This window comes from Ovis canadensis, chromosome 9 (genome assembly GCF_042477335.2).
Source record: "Ovis canadensis isolate MfBH-ARS-UI-01 breed Bighorn chromosome 9, ARS-UI_OviCan_v2, whole genome shotgun sequence".
NCBI classification, from domain to species: domain Eukaryota; kingdom Metazoa; phylum Chordata; class Mammalia; order Artiodactyla; family Bovidae; genus Ovis; species Ovis canadensis.
The window spans coordinates 53,858,519-53,878,880 of NC_091253.1; the positions used below are offsets into that span (position 1 = coordinate 53,858,519).

Consider the following 20,362-nt stretch of genomic DNA (forward strand, 5'->3'; position numbering starts at 1 on the left):
GTCCCTGGGTCTGAAGGATTCCCAGGAGGCGGGCATGGCGCTCACTCCAGCGAAGAGTCGGACATGACTGAAGTGACTTAGCACTCACCCACACTTTCCATCTGCCAGGTCTCACTTCAAACATAACTTTCTCCTGAGGAAAACGGATCAGTTTCCTTTGTCACAGCCTCCCATGGAAGGTGTTTCTCTCCTGAAGTTGTTCTGCTGTGGCCTAAAATAGGTAGTGTTTCTTCTGAATTACAAAACATTTTTTCCTGTAAATTCCTAGTGATTGAGAACTGCACTGCTCAGTGTGGTAGCCACTGACCACATGACTACTGAGCCCTTGAAACGTGGCTGGCTGGGGCTTAGTTGTGTGTAAAATGCACATTGGATTTCAAAGACTCAGAATGGAAAAACAATACAAAATACCTCACGAATAATGTATATTACTCATGTTAAAATGATAATATTTTGGACATATTCGGTTAGATAAAATATCTTATTGAAATGGCAACCCATTCCAGTGTTCTTGCCTGGAGAATCCCAGGGACAGGGGAGCCTGGTGGGCTGCTGTCTATGGGGTCGCACAGAGTTGGACATGACTGAAGTGACTTAGCAGCAGCAGCAGCAGAAGCCCTCTTGGAGAAGGCAATGGCACCCCACTCCAGTACTCTTGCCTGGAAAATCCCATGGACGGAGGAGCCTGGTAGGCTGCAGTCCATGGGGTCGCTAAGAGTCGGACACGACTGAGCCACTTCACTTTCACTTTTCACTTTCATGCATTAGAGAAGGAAATGGCAACCCACTCCAGTGTTCTTGCCTAGAGAATCCCAGGGATGGGGGAGCCTGGTGGACTGCCGTCTATGGGGTTGCACAAGGTCAGACACTACTGAAGCGACTTAGCTGCAGCAGCAGCAGCAGCAGCAGCAGCCCTCTTAGCTGACATCATTTGCATGCATTGTTAATCGAGTAAAAGTGTTAAATAACCTGGAGGAGGCCTGTGTGGGGACTTTGGAAGGAAGGATGTGGGTCAATTAGATGGTTGAATTAAGTGAATGCTTGCTTATAGAACATCAATGGTAAATAAACAAGGTAACAACACATTGTGCTATCAAGAGATGCAATTGACAAAGTTAACTAACTAGTGGACTACATTAGACAGAGCTGTAATTCGTTGAATATGGAAATTTCAGTGGGATGGGAGTAAAAGATTGAATTTTAAGGTGGAGGCTAGGTTCAATTGTGGACTTTTATGAGGGATTATAACAAGAGTATTCATTCAGTGCTCGCTTCAGCAGCACATATACTAAAATTGGAATGATACAGAGAAGATTAGCATGGCCCCTGCACAAGGAAGACACGCAAATTCATAAAGCGTCCCATATTAAAAAAAGAAAAAGTATTCATTCAGTGGAGAAAGCTCTTACATGTAAACTTTTGGTATATTTGGTATATACAGACCAAAGAAGTAGTCCACACAGTTCACTTATTCCATGCAGAAATTTAACAAAAATTTACCAGAAGAAATGGGCCCAACATATGCTGGAGAATAACAGTGAAACACCCATTAACAGGGCTAGCATTGTAGATGCTTACAAGTACAGTAATCATAGGTACAGGCAAGGAATAATTCATTACATTTGTATTTTCCTCTACAATCCAAACTAGGATTGTTTTAACGTGTTGTTGAAGCACAATGTATATAAACACAGAAAAGTACACATATAATAGTAGAGCTTGAATCCATCCATCAAATCAGCACCCAGAGAATTCCCTGGTTGTCCAGTGGTTAGGACTCCACACTTTCAGTGCCAAGACCTGGGTTCAGTCCCTGGTTGGGGAACTAAGTCTACAAGCCATGACGTGTGGTCCTTCCTTTTCCTCCGCCACACACACAAAAAAACCTAGCACCCAGAGCAAGAAATGGAGCATTGCAGCATTCCAGGGGCCTCCCTCCCAGGCTCCCTTCAACAACCCCCCAACCCTACTATACACTAGTTTTGTGTTTTTATATTTTTATAGAAATATATATATATATATATGTATTTTGTGCCCTGTGCTTAATTTTAAAGAATCCACCCAATTCTCAGATGTCTGAATGAATCTCAGCTTAGCAGTGTACTGAGTTTGGACAAGCCTCTTAATTCAAGCCTGCTTCCAAATTCACAGGAGTGGATTATAAAATGTTTACCTAATAGTTGTTGGTAGGATGTTACTGCTGGCACATGGTTGCAACTGTTACTTGTACTCAAACTTTTAGCCTGTGAACTTCCTAGGGTGGAAGGCACCTGGACACAATTCTCCACAGTTTAAAGGGAAAATCCACACTATCGGGGCAATGACACACCATCCCCTTATTCTCAAACAAAATTTGGCTACTTGATCTGTCTCACTTTTGGCCAAAGGGAGTAGAGATGCTATTTCTGTTACATACTTATTTATCTCCCCTTCTAAAACATCAGCTTCCTCAAAGGAAGGGTCATGTCCTATTTACCATAGCTCACCTAGTGCCAGGTACTGTAAGCATGCAGGTAAGTACTGGTTGCTAGTTGAACAAATAAGTGCTAACTGTATTGAGTCTTAGGAAATTATGTCAGAATGTTATCCAAACTTTGGCAAAATTATAGTAAAACCAGAGTAGTCAATCTCCCTCCTCCTTTCCCTGTGCTGGTCAGAAAACTCTCCTCAAAGTTAGCACATTCTGTACTTGGAACTTGAATAAGCACACCAGATCTGAGGCCTTCAAAACTAAGGGCAGGAGAGTACACTGCTTTTAACATGGAGTTTGCTCAAACTCAATGTACTGATGCCAAGATATTAAAGTTTTCAAAAACTCTCTCTTCCCAACATGTCAGCTCAGCCATGAATAATTTTTTTCCCTGCTATACTTTATCTTGGTTTTCTACCAATATTTTTAACATCTTCTTGACCTTGTTTAAAATCAAAAACAGCCAGGGAAGGGGAAGTAATCCTCCCCTTCCCTGCTTTTATGGAACTGCACTTGTTTTATCCTCCACTACCTAATTAAAAATAACTTTTCACTTCTCACAGAGTCACAGAGTAGGAAGTACCTCTTCAAAACCTTCCATCTGTTTTATATTACAATTAAAAGTCTGATTGGCTGGCAAGCCTACTGCTCTATAACTAGATAAATCAGGCAGGAAATCACAGGGTTATATAAGGAGCTCAAAAGATTTTTAACAAAATAATAGCGGACTATAAAGCAAAACTAAGAAACCCAAGCTATTCACAACCCATTGTGTAAAACAAATACGGTTAATATCTCCTAAGAGTCATGACTATTTTTTAACATTCTTTCAATTTAACACTTCCTGAGACTCCTAGATGCAGGAGTTATAAAGAGCAATTCCTACTCTTCAGAACATAAAGTCTAGTGGGAACATTTTATGGACGCACCAGGATAATCAGGAAATGACACATACCTGTGCCCTGCAGGCTGCGTAGGATTCTAACAGGTAGGGAGACAAAGAGAAACAGCAATGAGGGGAGGCACGAAGGCAGAAGCATGCATACATTGTTCTGAAAGATCCAGGTCCCCAGGTCCAGATAAGGAAGTGAAGGAGAATTCTTGTTATTTAGGCAACAGACAACTGTGGAAGGTCTGTGAACAGGAGAGGTGATAAAATCTCTGTGTTTTCATGTTTCTTTACCCTCACCGGAGAAGGAAATGGCAACCCACTCCAGTACTCTTGCCTAGAGAATCCCGTGGACAGAGGAGCCTGGTGGGCTGCTGTCCATAGGGGTCACACAGAGTCGGACATGACTGAAGCGACTCAGCATGCACGAAGCATTGGAGAAGGAAATGGCAATCCACTCCAGTATTCTTGCCAGGAGAATCACAGGGACAGAGGAGCCTGGTGGGCTGCTATCTATGGGGTCACAGAATCGGACATGACTGAAGCGACCTAGCAGCAGCAGCAGCTTTACGCTCACATGTAAGCAGTTGTCTTTCCTCTCAGGACTTAAGATTTCACACTGTAAATTAATGTGTTCTGAGTTCATGTGTCAGTCTCACTCACTTGATACAGACATTCCAGTGAGGGGTAAACTCGTTTTAGTCTCTTAATCTGATGGGTTAATCCATCAGATTTCTAAACCTAGAAGGCTAACGGTAAAATCTGGATGGTGACATTGACTAAAGCGATATAATACTGCACAAACCTGTCTGGGTGACCAGTCAGCCATGCCTAGGTGACACCCTGATGTCACAGAACAATTTCTTGATACTTCTGGAGAATGGAGAGCAGAGTGATAAGTGCAATAATCTAAGTCAGAGAGGAAGGAATGGAATTAGAGCTGAGCCTCTCAGTGGGCTAAGATTTTAAAACAGATTTCCACGTGGAAGTTTAGGGAGAGGAACAAGGTTTCTCAGTGAGTGACTGAAGGGAAAGTAACACCATTAAGAGAACAAAGGAGGGGCAGGTTCAAGCTGGAGAAAAAGAGAACATCCTACATTTAAGGTGTTGACAGAAGAGTCATATGGAAATCTCTAAAGGCAGTTGAAAATATGGCTCTAAATGAGGCTCAAGAAATGGAAATATATTTTCATTTCTTGAGTAAAGAGGTCAAGTTGTGTTAACGGATGAAATCACCTGAAAGGAGAAAAATGGTTTAAGCACAGAATATTGGGTTAAGTCCTTCAAGGGTCAGTCAATACAAAACACAAAATCTGAGTGAAATGGGCAATGCCACGTCAGCTTGTACACAGATGCTTTATTGTGGATGTTAACAGTCAACATTGTATGCAAGATTCTCTTACAATGGAAAGTTTTTTCCCATACATCAAAAAACTCAATTTAGTCAGGGTAATGGCTGTATTAATGCGAAAACCTTACAACAAAATGCAGTATTATATGTGTAGTCAGTTTCCATGCAAGTATGGCTGCTACATGTTATGTCTGGCATTTTTAACACACTGAAAGAAATTCAAACTGAACATAACAGTATAAAAGGTGATTTAAGATGCCTGACATGTTTAAGATTAAAAAATCTTCTTGCAAAAGGCAACAAAGCAGTTAACTGGAGGACTCAACCAATACCAACTGAAATACGTACTATGTCCAAAAATCCCAAGCTTATCTGCAATATATTACATGTGGGATAATTTAATGCTCAAGAAAAACTATGCTTTAAAAAAATATAGCTCTTCCAAGATATTATACTTTGGTAATTGGAGACTATGTACATCCAAACCAGCCAAGGGCTACATTAAAAAAGAGAAAAGATAAAAGGGAACCATTATGTGCTATTAGTTCAAGGTAACTGAAATTGAAATGATCCAGTATGATTTTGCTACAATCATTGGTTTTACAAAGTGAAATTTCTGTGAGAAGTTCACTAATTAGGAAGCAATCAACATACTTAACAAACATGCTAGGAAGATTCAAATTGGTTCATCTATTTGTTATCAACAAGGCATAATCTTAGTACCACACATTTTCTTCACTTCTCACTACATATAATATGCAAAAATGAGCAAGTAGATTTAAATAGCTTAAAATCCTTTTAGGTCTACTGTTCAAAAGCTAGGCATTAAAATACTTCGTATTTCCATTTCCATCAACAGAGAATCTTAAGCTGTTTTTGTTTTAAGGCAGAGCATTTTGGTATTTGCAAGAATTTGCCTGGTAATGGTTGATTCCATTAAGTTAACTTGAGAACTTGCCATCATCATACTTTTTATGTTTTCACACAGTGCAAGTGGTGGTCGCTCTTTCCTTCTCTCATAGCAGCAAGCCGATTCTGCTATTTTCTATAGCAGCATACTTCAGGAGTGGAGAGGGAGAGAGTGTGTCAATTACAAATAATTACAACTACAGTGTACAATTCTATTTACCTGTCAGTGTTTAAGTTGACAGCATACCATTATATGTTTCAAAAAATTACATAAAATCTCTACACAAAAGCAAATAAAGACATTCTTTCAAGAAGAAATAAAGTAAGTGCAAACACCTAAAACAGGCAACTGAAGCAACTGTTGTAACCTGTAGAGAAACACAAAACATTTATAAAAGGACAAATATTTTTATAAATAAAAGATAATGTTCTCTACTTCTTAAACACTGAGTAAATATAATAAACTTCTAAGTGCAGACTGTTTTTAGGGACCAAAGTACCATATTATTTTTTTAAACAAAATGCAAAAATTTAAAACAAATATACAAATCACCAGATTAATTTATATGACCCCCCATATAATTTAAAAAGAAAATATTAAATTATTATTTAGTAAATTTTTAGAACTACTTTATAACCAACATGATTTAAAGGACATAGTGCAATATTTAGGTAGATGTGACATACAGTATAGATACTGAATTCTTTGCAGCTATAACTTACTACTGTTTCATACTTAAAAGTCAAAATTGTTCTTTACTATGTTATCTGTAATAACAGGAAACAACATTGGCTTCTAGACACCCTGTATAAGTTTAAATATCTACATTTAAGCTTTAAAAATGAAAATAAATTATAAAAACAGATTTCTTTCCAATTTACAAAGTTTTCCTGCTCCTACATACTGTACAATACATTCAACAAAACTCTCAGCTCTCTGAGATTTATGGAGAAAATACTGACTCTTTACCAATAAGGAAAAAACATTTTTGCAATGCCTTTTGTTTTGAGGACTACGCTCAAATAAATACATTTAACACTGTAGTTAATTTTACTATTTTTTGAAAAATACCAAAAATTAGTAGTGCAACTTTTATTCTTTTAAATGCCTTCCCACTGTGTTTCTCTGTAAATGGTAGCCTAAGTAAATCAGCAGATAGGCAAAAGTACTTCATAAGGCCATGTGTGCTTTCTGTATAGAGACTAATTTCAGAAATCACACATACTTGTAAGACCTATCTATAACAAAACTGCAGCATCAGGAGAGTAGCAACATGTATCTTCTGAAGAAAAGATGTGAGAATTTACTTTCAGAATATCCTTGAACATTCTAATATGATTTCCCCATCTTGTTTTTTAAAAACAATTTTTAAAAATCTCATGTCTTAAAAAAATAAACTATGAAATTGCCTACCCCTCACTTAAGTGCCTAGCTTTCTGCTTGCCCAATATGAAGAAGGATGTAAACCGTTTTAGGGCTGTTTTAAAACTTTAAAAACAATCAACAAAAAAAATTCATTGCAGCCTAACTTAGTATAGAATCTAGTAAGGGAGTGGGGGCATTTCATCAGTCTTAGTAACAATCACAGTATGAGAGCTCTTGAAGTGCTGCCTGTAGCTGTATAAGTACTCAAATATCTTCTTGCTTGTTCAGTCATGATAAGTTGGTCTTCTGTCTTCCCATAAACCACTGTTTCCCATTCACAAGTTGACTAGGAAGGAAATATTAATAGTGATGTGAAAACTGCTAAGAAAACTATCCATTCTACTTCACAATTAACTTTTAAAAAATCAATTAATTGATTGGATATTTGATAAGTAATTACTATAAAATGTTTTTTTACAATGGCATTGTGATTCTTTTTAAATAATGATGTTTCAAAATCATATATTAAAATGTTTATGATCAATTGTTAGTCAATGTTTTAGCCATATACAGGCCTGTGAAGGCAGTTTAAAAGTTCTATTTCCATAGCTGCCCCTCAAATCAATTCCAGTTTATTTTTAAATTGGAGTATATAGTTGCTTTACAAAATCAGTCTGAGCACAGAAATATTAGTCTTTACTGCTTCAAAGTTTTGCAAAAGATTTAAAGAGGATATAATGTCAAAAAATGAACCGAGGCTGCTTTATGTCTTGCATATTAGGAAAAATAACACAAAGTCAAGTTTACATTTGTTGTCCTCTATTATCAAGGTTACTACTGTATAGGTATGACCTCCTATGTAATAAATTTTCCTGAAAAGTTCTGTGTTAAACACTGGTAAATCAGATCACGTTAAATGGATTCAGAGAATGTGCTGCACGGCTCTGTGAGGAGCAGCGGCTCAATAAGGAGAGGAGGCCCCACACAGCTGACTGCCAAAGATGTTTTCAAGGAATGCCTGAATGTCAGGAACGCTAGTTCTGCAGCCTTTGTGGCGTAAAGAAGAGAACTTTTTCCTCAGTGACCTCTCAAATTCTCTAGGTTGAATTCTTAAGATACAGTAAAAAATTTTCCAGCTTTCATTTGCAGCGACATAATGGCTGCACAGTATCTGAAAAAAAACCATTTTGTTTTACCACTATGAGCCAGAAAGTTCACTGGAAACCATTATACCAACAAACTCAAGTTGAAACTGCTTCCAACCACTTACCCTTTAAAAGTTGCAATTTGGGCTACAATGATTTATTACAGAAGAAGAGGTGCCAGAAGTAGATTTAGGTATTTTTAGTTTAAGAATGAAACAGTGCTTAAGAAATCACCAGGAGAGTCCCCAGTTATAATTCCAGGTGTTTACTTTATATGTGCCCTGATGAATGAGTCTCTCAGAAACCCAAATCTAGTTTGAGTGACAAAACAATGGTGAATGTCTAGTTACTATTATAGTCAATTTTGAATTTAAAAGAAAAAGTATGATTTGTGATCAGTAGGTCCAAAGTGATAACTGAATACACAACAACAAAAGTCACTGAAAGAAATTTATAAATTCATACCTGAAGATTCTTTTCCAATGTGACAACTTTGGAAGTGTTAGGGTTTGGTTTCTTTTTATTAAGTGTATATGTTTTGTTGGTTGAATTTATATCTTGTTTTTCAGGAGTCAAGTTGCACCTATTGTCATGTATTTCCAATAATGGTATCATTAATAAAGATGTTGTAAATATATTTTCTGACTAAGAGAAAAAAGAAAGAGGAAAATAAAATAACTAATTCAAAAATGGAGACGAACAGAAGGACTATGGAGTAAGTGGTAGTGGAAATCCTGTGCATGTCCCTCCAAGGAAGCTTTCACTCCGATGAAATTTCTAGCAATGTAGCGAAATTAAATATTTAAGAGGTGAACCAAAGATAAACATTGAAATTTCAAGCTTTGAGGACTATCACTCTTTGACATAAGAGAGCTAACTTCTCTCAAAACAAAAAACAAATATAAAAAGCAAGGATGTGAATGAAATATTCTCTACAGTTAACTGTTTCTCTCTGAATTAGGCTGAACACCACCAATGGAAACCCTCTATGATCTCTAATGAATTAACCACACAATGAGTAAAGCACAAGAACCACTAGAGCTTAAAGCAACCATCTTAATATAAGGAAAATCCTTTACAAACCTGCAAGTCTGAAAGGTCTTCATTTAACAGTTGAGTACCTGGTTCTTCTTTTTCCCAATTATCTAAGATTAGTGATTTTCTGACCTTCTTGACAGAAGCAGTATGCTAGAATGAATAATTTACAATAGGGACATTATGGCCAAGTCACTGGAACATGATAAAGACTTTTATCAATAACAATACTAAAAGATCACCTCTTGCTTGCAGCTTTTGTAAGCAGGTTCATCTTCCTCTTTGAGGAATATGTCTGTTCCAGTTTCTTCTTTTAAAACTTCCCGAATATCTTCTTCCAAGAAGGCAAGTGGCTGTGACTAAATTATTTTTAAAAGGGGTTTTAAAAAGCCTTTTACAGCACTTCCTTTTTTATCCCCATATACAGAAACCCAACTTTTATACTTTTTCATTATTGGCATAATTTTCTCCCAGCCCTTATAGACATATAAGTTGAATAAATTAACTAATCCATTGAATGGCAAAAATAATATTGCACATTGCAAGCACTGAATGAAGTGTGCCACTTCCTTCATGGCAAGGCACTAAATAAAAGTCTTCCCTTGGGGGAACCCATTATAGCTCCTGCTTCAATCAGGAGCTTCAGAATTAAAAAAAAAAGAGATTACTTCCCTATTTTTACATAAAAACAGCAAACACAGAATAAATTTGGGCGACAGTAGCTCTCATCCTATTTTTATTGTAGTTATTATACAGTGTGTAATTACTAGTTTGCATGTTTGTCTTACTACTACATATGTAAGCTGTATAAGAGCTTTTTCTTCTGTATACATCTCTCCACATCTAGCCTTAAGCTTAGAGCTGAGTCGGTGTTCAGGAAGCATGCGTGTGTGCATGCGTGTCTGTGGCTGTCTATGTGTGTACTGGAGTGTGGGAAGGGAGAATACAAAAAAAAACCCTTGAATGTGGGCTGAATGATGAAATAGTCTCAAAATATTATTCATTTATCTTTCTATCAAATAACTACAGAAAGTCACTCAGTCACGTCCAACTCTCTGAGACCCCGTGAACTATAAAGTCCATAGAATTCTCCAGGCAAGAATACTAGAGTGGGTAGCTGTTCCCTTCTCCAGGGGATGCTCCCAACCCAGGGATCAAACCCAGGTCTCCAGCATTGCAGGCAGATTCTTTACCATCTGAGCCACCAGGGAAGTCCTCAAATAACTAAGCATACTATATAATTCAGAAAAAAATGTAAATTATATTAAGACCTACCATAGGTCTTAAGATCTACCATAACCAAGACCTGTTTTAAAAAAAAAAGTAATCAAAGCTCCACTAAACCAAAGAACAAACTGGCAGCGTGTAATGACCAGCAGCTTACATTCCCAGTCAACAAAGTTAGAGAGAATAGCATCCATACATAAACGAGGTTTCACAGTACTTACAAAAATTTTAAAATGGAAACACAATGTTTAAAGTGTTCTCATCTATAGCCTGAGACATGCAGGAATTATGTGAGTATTTCTGTGTGTTGCTCTAAGAGCTCGTTTTAAGGCTTACGTTTCACAAAGAACACAGGTTATGTGTTCTTAAAAAGGAATCTGAAATCCGTTCTTTCGCCTGTAAGAATGCAAGTGCCCTAAGATGTGGTGCATATATAATGGAATACTACTCAGCCATTAAAAAAGAAAGAAAACATCTTATACAGGAACACTGACGGACTCAAGAGATTATCATACTAAGTCAAGTCAGACAGAGAAAGGCAAATACCATATGATATCACTTACATATGGAATCTAAAATATGACACAAATGGGCTTATGTATGAATGAGAAACAGACTCACAAAGATAACAGACTTGTGGTTGCCATGGAGCAAGAGGGGTTGGAGGGGGAAAGACTAGGAATCTGGGGTTGGCAGATGCAAACTATTATATATAGAAAGGATAAAAAACAAGATATAGAACATGGGACTATAAAATTATTCAATATCCTGTAATAAACCATAATGGAAAAGAATATGAAAAAGAATGTATATATATGTAACTGAATCACTTTGCTGTACATCAGAAACTAACTTGACATTGTAAATTGATTATACTTCAGTTAAAAAAAAAAAAAAGGAATACAAGTGTCCTAGAAAGCCAAAGTCTAAGAAGCACATCTGATCCATAGTAAGATATGAAAGAAATCTCAGTGGTTAGCACACAGCAGGTGCTCAGTAAACAACTGGAGGAATGAAGTCAGCTTGCTGCAAATGAGCCTGCAGATATTTTAGAAATTTTACTTGCAAAATCTGTACTTTCCTTTTATCTTAAATTTTTTATGAAAACAACCTATTTTGGCAATGGATAAATTCTTCCCAAACATGAACAAACTGATAGGGACTTTAGATACCTGAAACCTAATTTCTTGTGCATTATTATTAAAATAACAATTTTTATTCAAAGTATATGTTGGCGAAATGACCCTGAGGAACTGTCAGAATTTTTCAAATGTTTTCAAATTATTGCTTATTTTTAGAATTCTCAATTAGGCCATACACCCTTATAAAGGCAGGAACCACACCTGACATGTTTAACATTACATCCCCAAAAGACTAGCCCAGCAGCTGGCACCCCAGGAGGCACTCAGTCAGTATTTGTTAAATTAATGGTTTTTTTTTTTTTAATGAGTAAAAAAATGCTGAAATAAACTAGTTAAATCAACTAGGTAAGTCCATACAATGGAAGAGTACAAAAACATGAATGCAATTTATAAATTTAAAAAGGTTACCAAAAAGTACATAATGTGATCCCACTATTATTATGTATATGCATAAAAACTAAGAAGTTTAGAGAACGCTAAAGTTTTTTTTTTTTTAATAGCAGTATATGGAGCTAAGTGGCAAAAAGACTTGCTCAATCTTATTATGTACCCTCTAAAACAGTATTTCAAAATAAGGAAAAGACTAGAACATTTGAGTGCGATACATGCTTTTTTGTAGAAAATTGATCAAGTAAACCAGAATTTATTAACTGATTTACATAACTAAAGTACCCTAGAAATGGCCATTTTAAAAATCATATTTTATTTCTAATGTACCTAATTTGTCAGTAATCTATATCTGCCTAGAATCAGAATGCTCATGGCTCACCTAAGGTACTTCAACATTGACAATATATATATGAAAGTACCTGCCTAAACTATTCTTATAAGATAACACTTGCCACCTCTATTCACGTACTACTACTGTTACCCATCATTACTAAAATAAAACAGCAGCAACTAAGCACATACTACTTAAATCCTAGTACCAGCCCCTTAATTTCTATTATCTACCTTCATAAATAACCTGCTGGGGTGTTTTGTAATATCCACTGAATAGAAGAGGAAACTGAGCCTTAAAGAGGTATCATGATCAGTTTCATAAATATTACTAGGAATGTGCTTATGTAATTTTGTTGTTTAAATCGTGTCCAACTCCTGTTGACCCCATGGACTGTGTAGCCCACCAGGCTCCTCTGTCCATGGGATTTCCCAAGCAAGAATACTGGTGTAGGTTGCCATTTCCTTCTCCAGTGCTTATGTATATCAAAATATTAAAATTATTTTATTATACTGTAGGTAACTGCTACTGCAACTACTAAAAGGTAGGTTTTAGTATTAAGAAATGAGTTCTACTGATACTTGATTTGCTTTCTCTGGATGACATAAAGAAAGTGTAAATTCAAAACAAGCCAAGCAAGGATTTATTTACAAGGAAAAAGATTAACACAAATTCAAACGTATAGGAGGTAAGTCTTTTTAATCCAGTTCATTGAACATCTTTTTTAAATGTTAAAAATCAAGGATAAAAAAATCAAAATTTGTCTTATTAAAATTAGGAATGTTTTTAAAAATAAAAGGAGTATACACACCACAATTTTAAGAGGTCCATATTTTTTCTCCTGAGCAGCAAGCGCATTCTTAAAAGGAGTAGGAGTCCTTGGTGTGGTACCCAATAAGGATCTTCTAATAGTAGGTGTTCTAAACCTGTCCAGATATTTTTATTATAGTCAAAATTTGATTTCATGTAAGTTAAGGAAGACAAAGCCATCATAAAAGCACACACTGAATGTTTCTGGTATATATACATGCTTTAAATATTCCAAGACTTTTAAAATTTGCCTGCCTATTCTTATTCCAATCATCTTAAAACAGAAAAAAGATTAATGTAGAAATAAGTACTAAAAATGTTATTTGCTTAAGATCAAACTTCTATACCACCTTTAGCTGATTTCTAGTCTCCTAGGGATAAAATTCAAGGTTATGATTTTTTTTAATTCTAAATCTCATAGGAAAAGGATTATGATATACATATAAATGGACAAAAAGTTAATCTACTTTTGAAACTGCTTTCCATTTTCTTCAACACAATTACTTAGTATCTACTTACCCTACATTTTCCTTTTGATCTTTGGGGGTTGTTTCCTTATGAAGAGGAGTTGTAATGAGAACCTTCTGCCCACAAATAGGGGTTGATGTGAATGAAGGATTTTCTATATTAATTTGTTCATTTCCAGGACATGTGTTGAAAAACTAAAAAAGAGTGTAGAGACAATTTCTAAAATGTAAAAATCCTACACAAATATCAAACTGATTAAATTTTCAAGTTATTTCTCCATTCCTTTCTGGAAAAGATACCAATAATAATATATTTACATTCCACTCTATAAAAATAAAGTTCCACGAGAGCAGGAAATTTTGTTTTGTTCATTGCTGCTTCCCCAGCTCTTAGAACAGTGTTTAACACCTGACAGGTATTCCAAAAATAGCTATTTAACAAAAATCCAAAAGTAACAAAACACAATAAAAAATTTCCAAACAGTAATCTTATCAAATGAGAATCTATAGAAGCCATAACTAGCTGCTTTGCTAACGGTAAGCTTTGTACAATGGTATAATTGAAAAAAAGTTTTATGATTTTATTAATAAATGATCTTAAATGCTCCTTTCTATAAGAACATAGAGAACTCAGAGTAAGTTTGTGGTGTGCTGTGCTTAGTCACTCAGTTGTGTCCGACTCTTTGCGACCCCATGGACTATAGCCTGCCAGGCTCCTCTGTCCATGGGGATTCTCCAGATAAGAATACTGGAGTGGGTAGCTTATCCCTTCTCCAGGGGATCTTTCCAACCCAGGGATCAAACCCAGGTCTCCCTGGGCAGATGAGCAAGCAGATGCTTTACTGTCTGAGCCACCAGGAAAGCCCAAGAATACTGGAGTGGGTAGCTTATCCCTTCTCCAGAGGATCTTCCCAGCCCAGGAACTGGACTGGGATCTCCTGCATTGCAGGCAGACTCTTTACCAGCTGAGCTACCAGGGAAGCCCCAGAATAAGTTTAACTAATAAGAAATACAGCTGTCTGGCAAATGTGCCTATTTAGAACACAGTTCAGAATCTTTGAGCAGCCAAAACTGGTATCACAGAGTCTATTTTCCAAATGACACAATTTACACATTGGATTTTAACTTACATACAATTGCGAAATACTAATTTATTTTTGTAGCCAATAGATTAGAAGCAATCATAAGAAAAAGTAAAACCTGCTTTAAGGCTGCTTATAACTAGCTAGAGTTCTAGCTCTATCATTTCTGATGCCTGCAAGCCACAGGATAAAATCCAAGCTCTTTGCTATGGAATATACCTTCTTTATGGGCTTCCCAGGTGGCTCCAGTTGTAAAGAACCTGCCTGCCAATGCAGGGGATGCAGAAGATGTGGGTTCAATCCCTGGGTTGGGAAGATCCCCTAGAGGAGGAAATAGCAACCCACTCTAGTATTCTTGCCTGGAGAATCCCATCGACAGAGGAGCCTGGTGTACTACAGTCCGCGGGGCACAGAGTTAGACACAACTGAAGAGACTTAGCACACCACAGCACAGCATACGGTTTTTATAATCATGCCTCAGCTTCTCAGCCACTTTCCATCTTAGAATTTACTCAACAAAAACTGCAGGCATGCAAAACTCCAAAAACAAAACTGCTAGTGTGCTCAACCCAGGTTCACTTTCCTCAGGACACTCTGCAACTCCTGAGGGTGCACTGGGGCAGGGGGCGGGGTGGTAAATTTTCAGAGAAAACAGTGGCTTTGTGGTCACTGCCAGATATTCATCTTCCCAGCATCAAAATATACCTCCAATATAACAGCCTCCAAGTTTACTTGGCCATTAAACTTCCTTCTTCTTCCATAACTTTTTCACCTCCGTCAATACACTTTAAACAAATACCAGCTTCATCTCTTTCTTATTGATCCTGGACAAGTTGCTTAACTTCTGAATTTCATTCTAACTACCTCCAGAGGTTTTCTGCAAGAGCATTAACTAAGAAACTATAAGAAAAGCGTTTAGCACACAGCCTGGAATATGGTGTTCATTAAGACAGACAGTATTATAAAATCAAAGAAAGAGTTTGCCCCAATATAAGTATCTGCTCCCCAAAAATATAACTACAGGAGAAAGCAGGTTAATTCCTGACATCCCTAGATGACCTTCTGACACATGAAAATTCTTCTAAGAAGCAGTTGTCTAGGAATATATACCTGGTACTTCTTAAATAGTCAGGAAACTGGCTCTCTGTCTCAGTTCTGCCATTAGATAACTGTGGGCAAGGCATTTTCCCTTTCTGGGCCTACTTCCTGATGAGTTCTACAAACATGTGGAACTATGTATTTAAGACATCCCTTTCAGCTCTAAACACTGTAAGATAAAATGCAACTACTTCACCTCCCGGGATACTTTTCTGATTTATCCCAGCTCAGCACTCTCACACATCTGATTACAGTATACATTTTTATGTGTTAATAAAGCAATGAACTAGATGCTAGTATGGATATCCAAGATCCAATTCAATCGAGCTCATCAACAGTTGGAAACATGAACAGAAGCAACACAACTACCTGTGAAGGAGAAAATGGTAGTGTTTTCACCGGTGTGTGTTTTAGTGCTGTGTGACCACCGTCGTTGAATGAGCTGTCGCCAAGCTCACCGCCTGGGGACTGGCCCACTCTCATTCTTCTCTTCTTTCTGAGGATGGTTGGTGGAGTGCTAAACTTAGCCACACTTGGGGAGGTTAAAGGAACAGCCTCGCCGTCTGCCCCATTACAACCGTTTTTTTTCCCTTCGAGTACAAGACTGACGTTAAACTGACATTCCATGGCGCCTTCGCTGTGCTGAATTCGCATTAGTTTAACTGGCGTGGACTTGACAGGCGAAGCAGCAGCATCAGAAAGATCGAAGCTAGTAACATCACTCCATGCTACAGGATCCTGCAACAGATTAAATTCCTAACTAAAGTTATTAATATTATAACCTGGTTACATCTAGTCTTGAACATAGGATAATGATTTCCAGAGTTAATTAACTACCCATTTTTATCTATCGAAATAGGCTTTCCTTGGTTCCTCCTTTTTTTTAAGCAAGACCATCTGAGAGGAACAGATTATGGTTTTACTACAACTCCAATTTGGAGCATTTCAAAATAACACTTCATCTAATTCAGTAGCTGAAGCTTATTACTGAAGTACTTCAAATGAAAGGAACAAATTACATTATTTTCATAAAACAGTATAGTTTGTCATAAAATTCCACATTCTATTCTATCAGAAAACTTTACTCTCTATTGTACATCTACATAATCATTTGGTAACATGTACGGCTTCCCTGGTGGCTCAGATGGTAAAGAATTTGTCTGAAATGCAGGAGACCTGGGTCAGATCCCTGGGTAAGGAAGATACCCTGGAGAACAAAATGGTAACCCACTCTAGTATTCTGGCCTGGAGAATCCCACAGACAGAGGAGCCTGGAGGGTTACAGTCCATGGGGTCGCAGAGTCAGAGACGACTAAGTGACTGACACACACACAAACACACATGGAGTATCTTCAAAGTGGTCACACACTGTGATTCAAAAATTCAATTTAACCTAAGGACATAATCATGATTTTGCACAAAGCTTTTTACACATATTCTGTAATTTGTAATACTGAAAAAACAATACCAGATAAATGTCCAATAATAATAGTACATTGGGTAAATAAAATTTGCTACATTCATATGATAGAATACCATCAAACCATTTATATTCAAGTTTAAAAACAAGTTAAGAAAATAAGGACATGATCATGGTATAATGTGGGAAAAAAATTCACAAGCATTAGTGCACATCTGAGTTTAAAAAAACATGCATATGTTTTATATGTATAGAACAGAGCCTGAAAGGAAATACATCAAATTATTAACTCTAGATTTATGGAGGATTTTCATTTTCTTCTTTAATTTTCTCTACTTTCCAACTATCTCTAATATACAACTTGTATAATAAGTAAATACATATATTTTTTGCCAAAAACCACCACAAAATATCAGAACAAAATTAACCATGACATGCAAGGTAATGTGCAACACAAAACTGGTGAGTATCCATTAAACTGTTTCTGAATATGAAACCATATATATAAAATTGAGCTTTTTGATAATTCCACAATTTCAAACTTACAGATTCAATAAGTTCGAGAGTTTCTGCAAATTCTGGGATGGTCTGTAGAGAGGACAGCACAGCGTTTGCCTCCACGGCCAGGAACTTTGTAGGTGAGTTCTGCTGAGCTGACACAGTCTGATTTTCACCCATACTGTAAAACTCACTAGCGTGCTCCTCGAGGCTATTTAGAGTATTAGACATGCTGTCATCCATGAGGAAACTACCAGGCCAGCTAGAAAAGCTTCCAGGTTGCTGAAAGTACAGAAGAAATTTGAACATTACTTGTCATTCCCAACCTAAGCAAAAATGTGCATTTTAAGTATAAGTTTTTCTAGGAAAACATCCTTTACAACATTTCAGCTAAAAGTATAGTAACAAATATACCATCTTTCCTTAAAATTGACCCAAAAGCTTTTTTCATTAAACCTCATGTTGACTATATTTCTTTTGTCTAACTCACATTTTTTTTAAACCTATAATGTCATGGTGAGATAAAACTAGTATGTATATACTACAAAATAAGGTCCCAACTCCTAGAATCTGACTTTTCTCTACTTTTCAAACTTCATCTCCCAACACAAGCCCTCTTCCCAGGGAATACGGAATAACCCAACTGTAGTACCTGCAGCTCCCGGTGAGTTTTGTCTTTTACCCTAGAAAAAGGGAGCATTCTCTTTATCTAGAAGGCTCAAACTACTGACCAGGAAAAATTCCTATTCCTCATTCAAGATACAGTTCAAATACTGGGAAGTACTCCATCCTATTATACACTATTAATTGCTCTGTTTATAATAATGTCCAAGTTCATCTCTTTTGCTAATATATATTCACTGTCTGTCTTTCAAGACTAAGCTCAAATAGGAATTCTTCCAGGGAACCCTTCTGACTACCTAAATCTCAATCTTCTATGAACTCCCATAAAACTGTGTGACTTACTTTATCATACTGTTTCCCCACTGCAAAGTAAATCCTTTGAATTCAGGGACTGTGCCATTTTTCTTGATCTCACTAGAGATGTACACTGGCCAATTTACTTATCTTTTGAGCCTAGTTTTCTAGTGTCTCATAACAAAAAACAAGAAGTGAGATCTTGAAGACCCATGGTTAAGAAACAATACATAATCTGAGAACTGTTAAGAATGGCAGATTCTAAGAGCTTCCATCATTAGGAAAAAAAAGGTTTTTTTCCTTTGTCCTTTTCTTTTCTTTTGGTTATCTATATTAGACAATGAATGTTCACTAAACTTGACAATATGTAAGTAAAATCATGATGCTGTACACATTAAGCTTACACATTAAGCTTATACACAGCTATACTTAATTATATCTCAAAAAAATTGGAAAAAAACAAGAAGCAACAGGATGTAAAGTGTAGAGCATGGTCCAAAGAACCCTCTGCGGTGATGAAAATGTTCTGCACTGGAGGCTGCTCAACATGGGCGCCACCAGCCATAAGAGCAACAACAATGTGGCTAGTGCAACTGAGAAGCTGAATTTTAAAATTTTGAATTAAATGTGGCTGAAGCATCACTACGAACAAAGCTAGTGGATGTGATGGAATTCCAGTTGAGCTATTTCAAATCCTGAAAGATGATGCTGTGAAAGTGCTGCACTCAATATGCCAGCAAGTTTGGAAAACTCAGCAGTGGCCATAGGACTGGAAAAGGTCAGTTTTTATTCCAATCCCCAAAAAAGGCAATGCCAAAGAATGCTCAAACTACTGCACAATTGCACTCATCTCACACGCTAGTAAAGTAATGCTCAAAATTCTCCAAGCCAGGCTCCAGCAATGCGTGAACCGTGAACTTCCTGATGTTCAAGCTGGTTTTAGAAAAGGCAGAGGAACCAGAGACCAAATTGCCAACATCCGCTGGATCATGGAACAAGCAAGAGAGTTCCAGAAAAACATCTATTTCTGCTTTATTGACTATGCCAAAGCCTTTGACTGTGTGGATCACAATAAACTGTGGAAAATTCTGAAAGAAATGGGAATACCAGACCACCTGACCTGCCTCTTGAGAAACCCATATGCAGGTCAGGAAGCAACAGTTAGAACTGGACATGGAACAACAGACTGGTTACAAATAGGAAAAGGAGTCAATCAAGGCTGTATATTGTCACCCTGCTTATTTAACTTATATGTAGGGTACATCATGAGAAACGCTGGGCTGGAAGAAGCCCAAGCTGGAATCAAGACTGCTGGGAGAAATATCAATAACCTCAGATATGCAGATGACACCACCCTTATGGCAGAAAGTGAAGAGGAGCTAAAAAGCCTCTTGATGAAAGTGAAAGAGGAGAGTGAAAAAGTTGGCTTAAAGCTCAACACTCAGAAAACTAAGATCATGGCATCTGGTCCCATCACTTCATGGGAAATGGATGGGGAAACAGTGGAAACAGTGTCAGACTCTATTTTGGGGGCTCCAAAATCACTGCAGATGGTGACTGTAGCCATGAAATTAAAAGACGCTTACTCCTTGGAAGAAAAGTTATGACCAACCTAGATAGCATATTCAAAAGCAGAGACATTACTTTGCCGACTAAGGTCCGTCTAGTCAAGGCTATGGTTTTTCCTGTGGTCATGTATGGATGTGAGAGTTGGACTGTGAAGAAGGCTGAGCGCCAAAGAATTGATGCTTTTGAACTGCGGTGTTGGAGAAGACTCTTGAGAGTCCCTTGGACTGCAAGGAGATCCAACCAGT

General features: G+C 37.1%; 1 protein-coding gene and 1 non-coding gene across 4 annotated transcripts in view; one reads left to right on the plus strand and one right to left on the minus strand.

Moving 5' to 3' along the window:
* The first annotated feature begins 1,264 nt into the window (after window positions 1–1,264).
* LOC138446352 (U6 spliceosomal RNA) lies at window positions 1,265–1,371 on the plus strand. Its single transcript, XR_011259289.1, has one exon. It is a non-coding gene; the product is annotated as a U6 spliceosomal RNA (small nuclear RNA).
* Window positions 1,372–4,696: 3,325 nt separating this feature from the next.
* The window catches only part of MYBL1 (MYB proto-oncogene like 1), a 38,091-nt gene continuing 22,425 nt past the window's right edge, over window positions 4,697–20,362 (minus strand). Inside the window, exons 9-16 of one of the 3 annotated variants that reach the window (XM_069601032.1) lie at window positions 17,679–17,912; window positions 16,082–16,450; window positions 13,585–13,727; window positions 13,067–13,181; window positions 9,408–9,524; window positions 9,214–9,318; window positions 8,596–8,775; window positions 6,606–7,331 (exon numbers count right to left, since the gene is read on the minus strand). In XM_069601032.1, coding sequence (XP_069457133.1) covers window positions 7,203–7,331; window positions 8,596–8,775; window positions 9,214–9,318; window positions 9,408–9,524; window positions 13,067–13,181; window positions 13,585–13,727; window positions 16,082–16,450; window positions 17,679–17,912 — 1,392 coding nt within the window. In that variant the 3' untranslated portion in view covers window positions 6,606–7,202. Of the gene's footprint in view, window positions 5,988–6,232; window positions 7,332–8,595; window positions 8,776–9,213; window positions 9,319–9,407; window positions 9,525–13,066; window positions 13,182–13,584; window positions 13,728–16,081; window positions 16,451–17,678; window positions 17,913–20,362 lie in introns of those variants that run through there. The other 2 variants (XM_069601034.1, XM_069601033.1) reach the window with 2 other exon arrangements.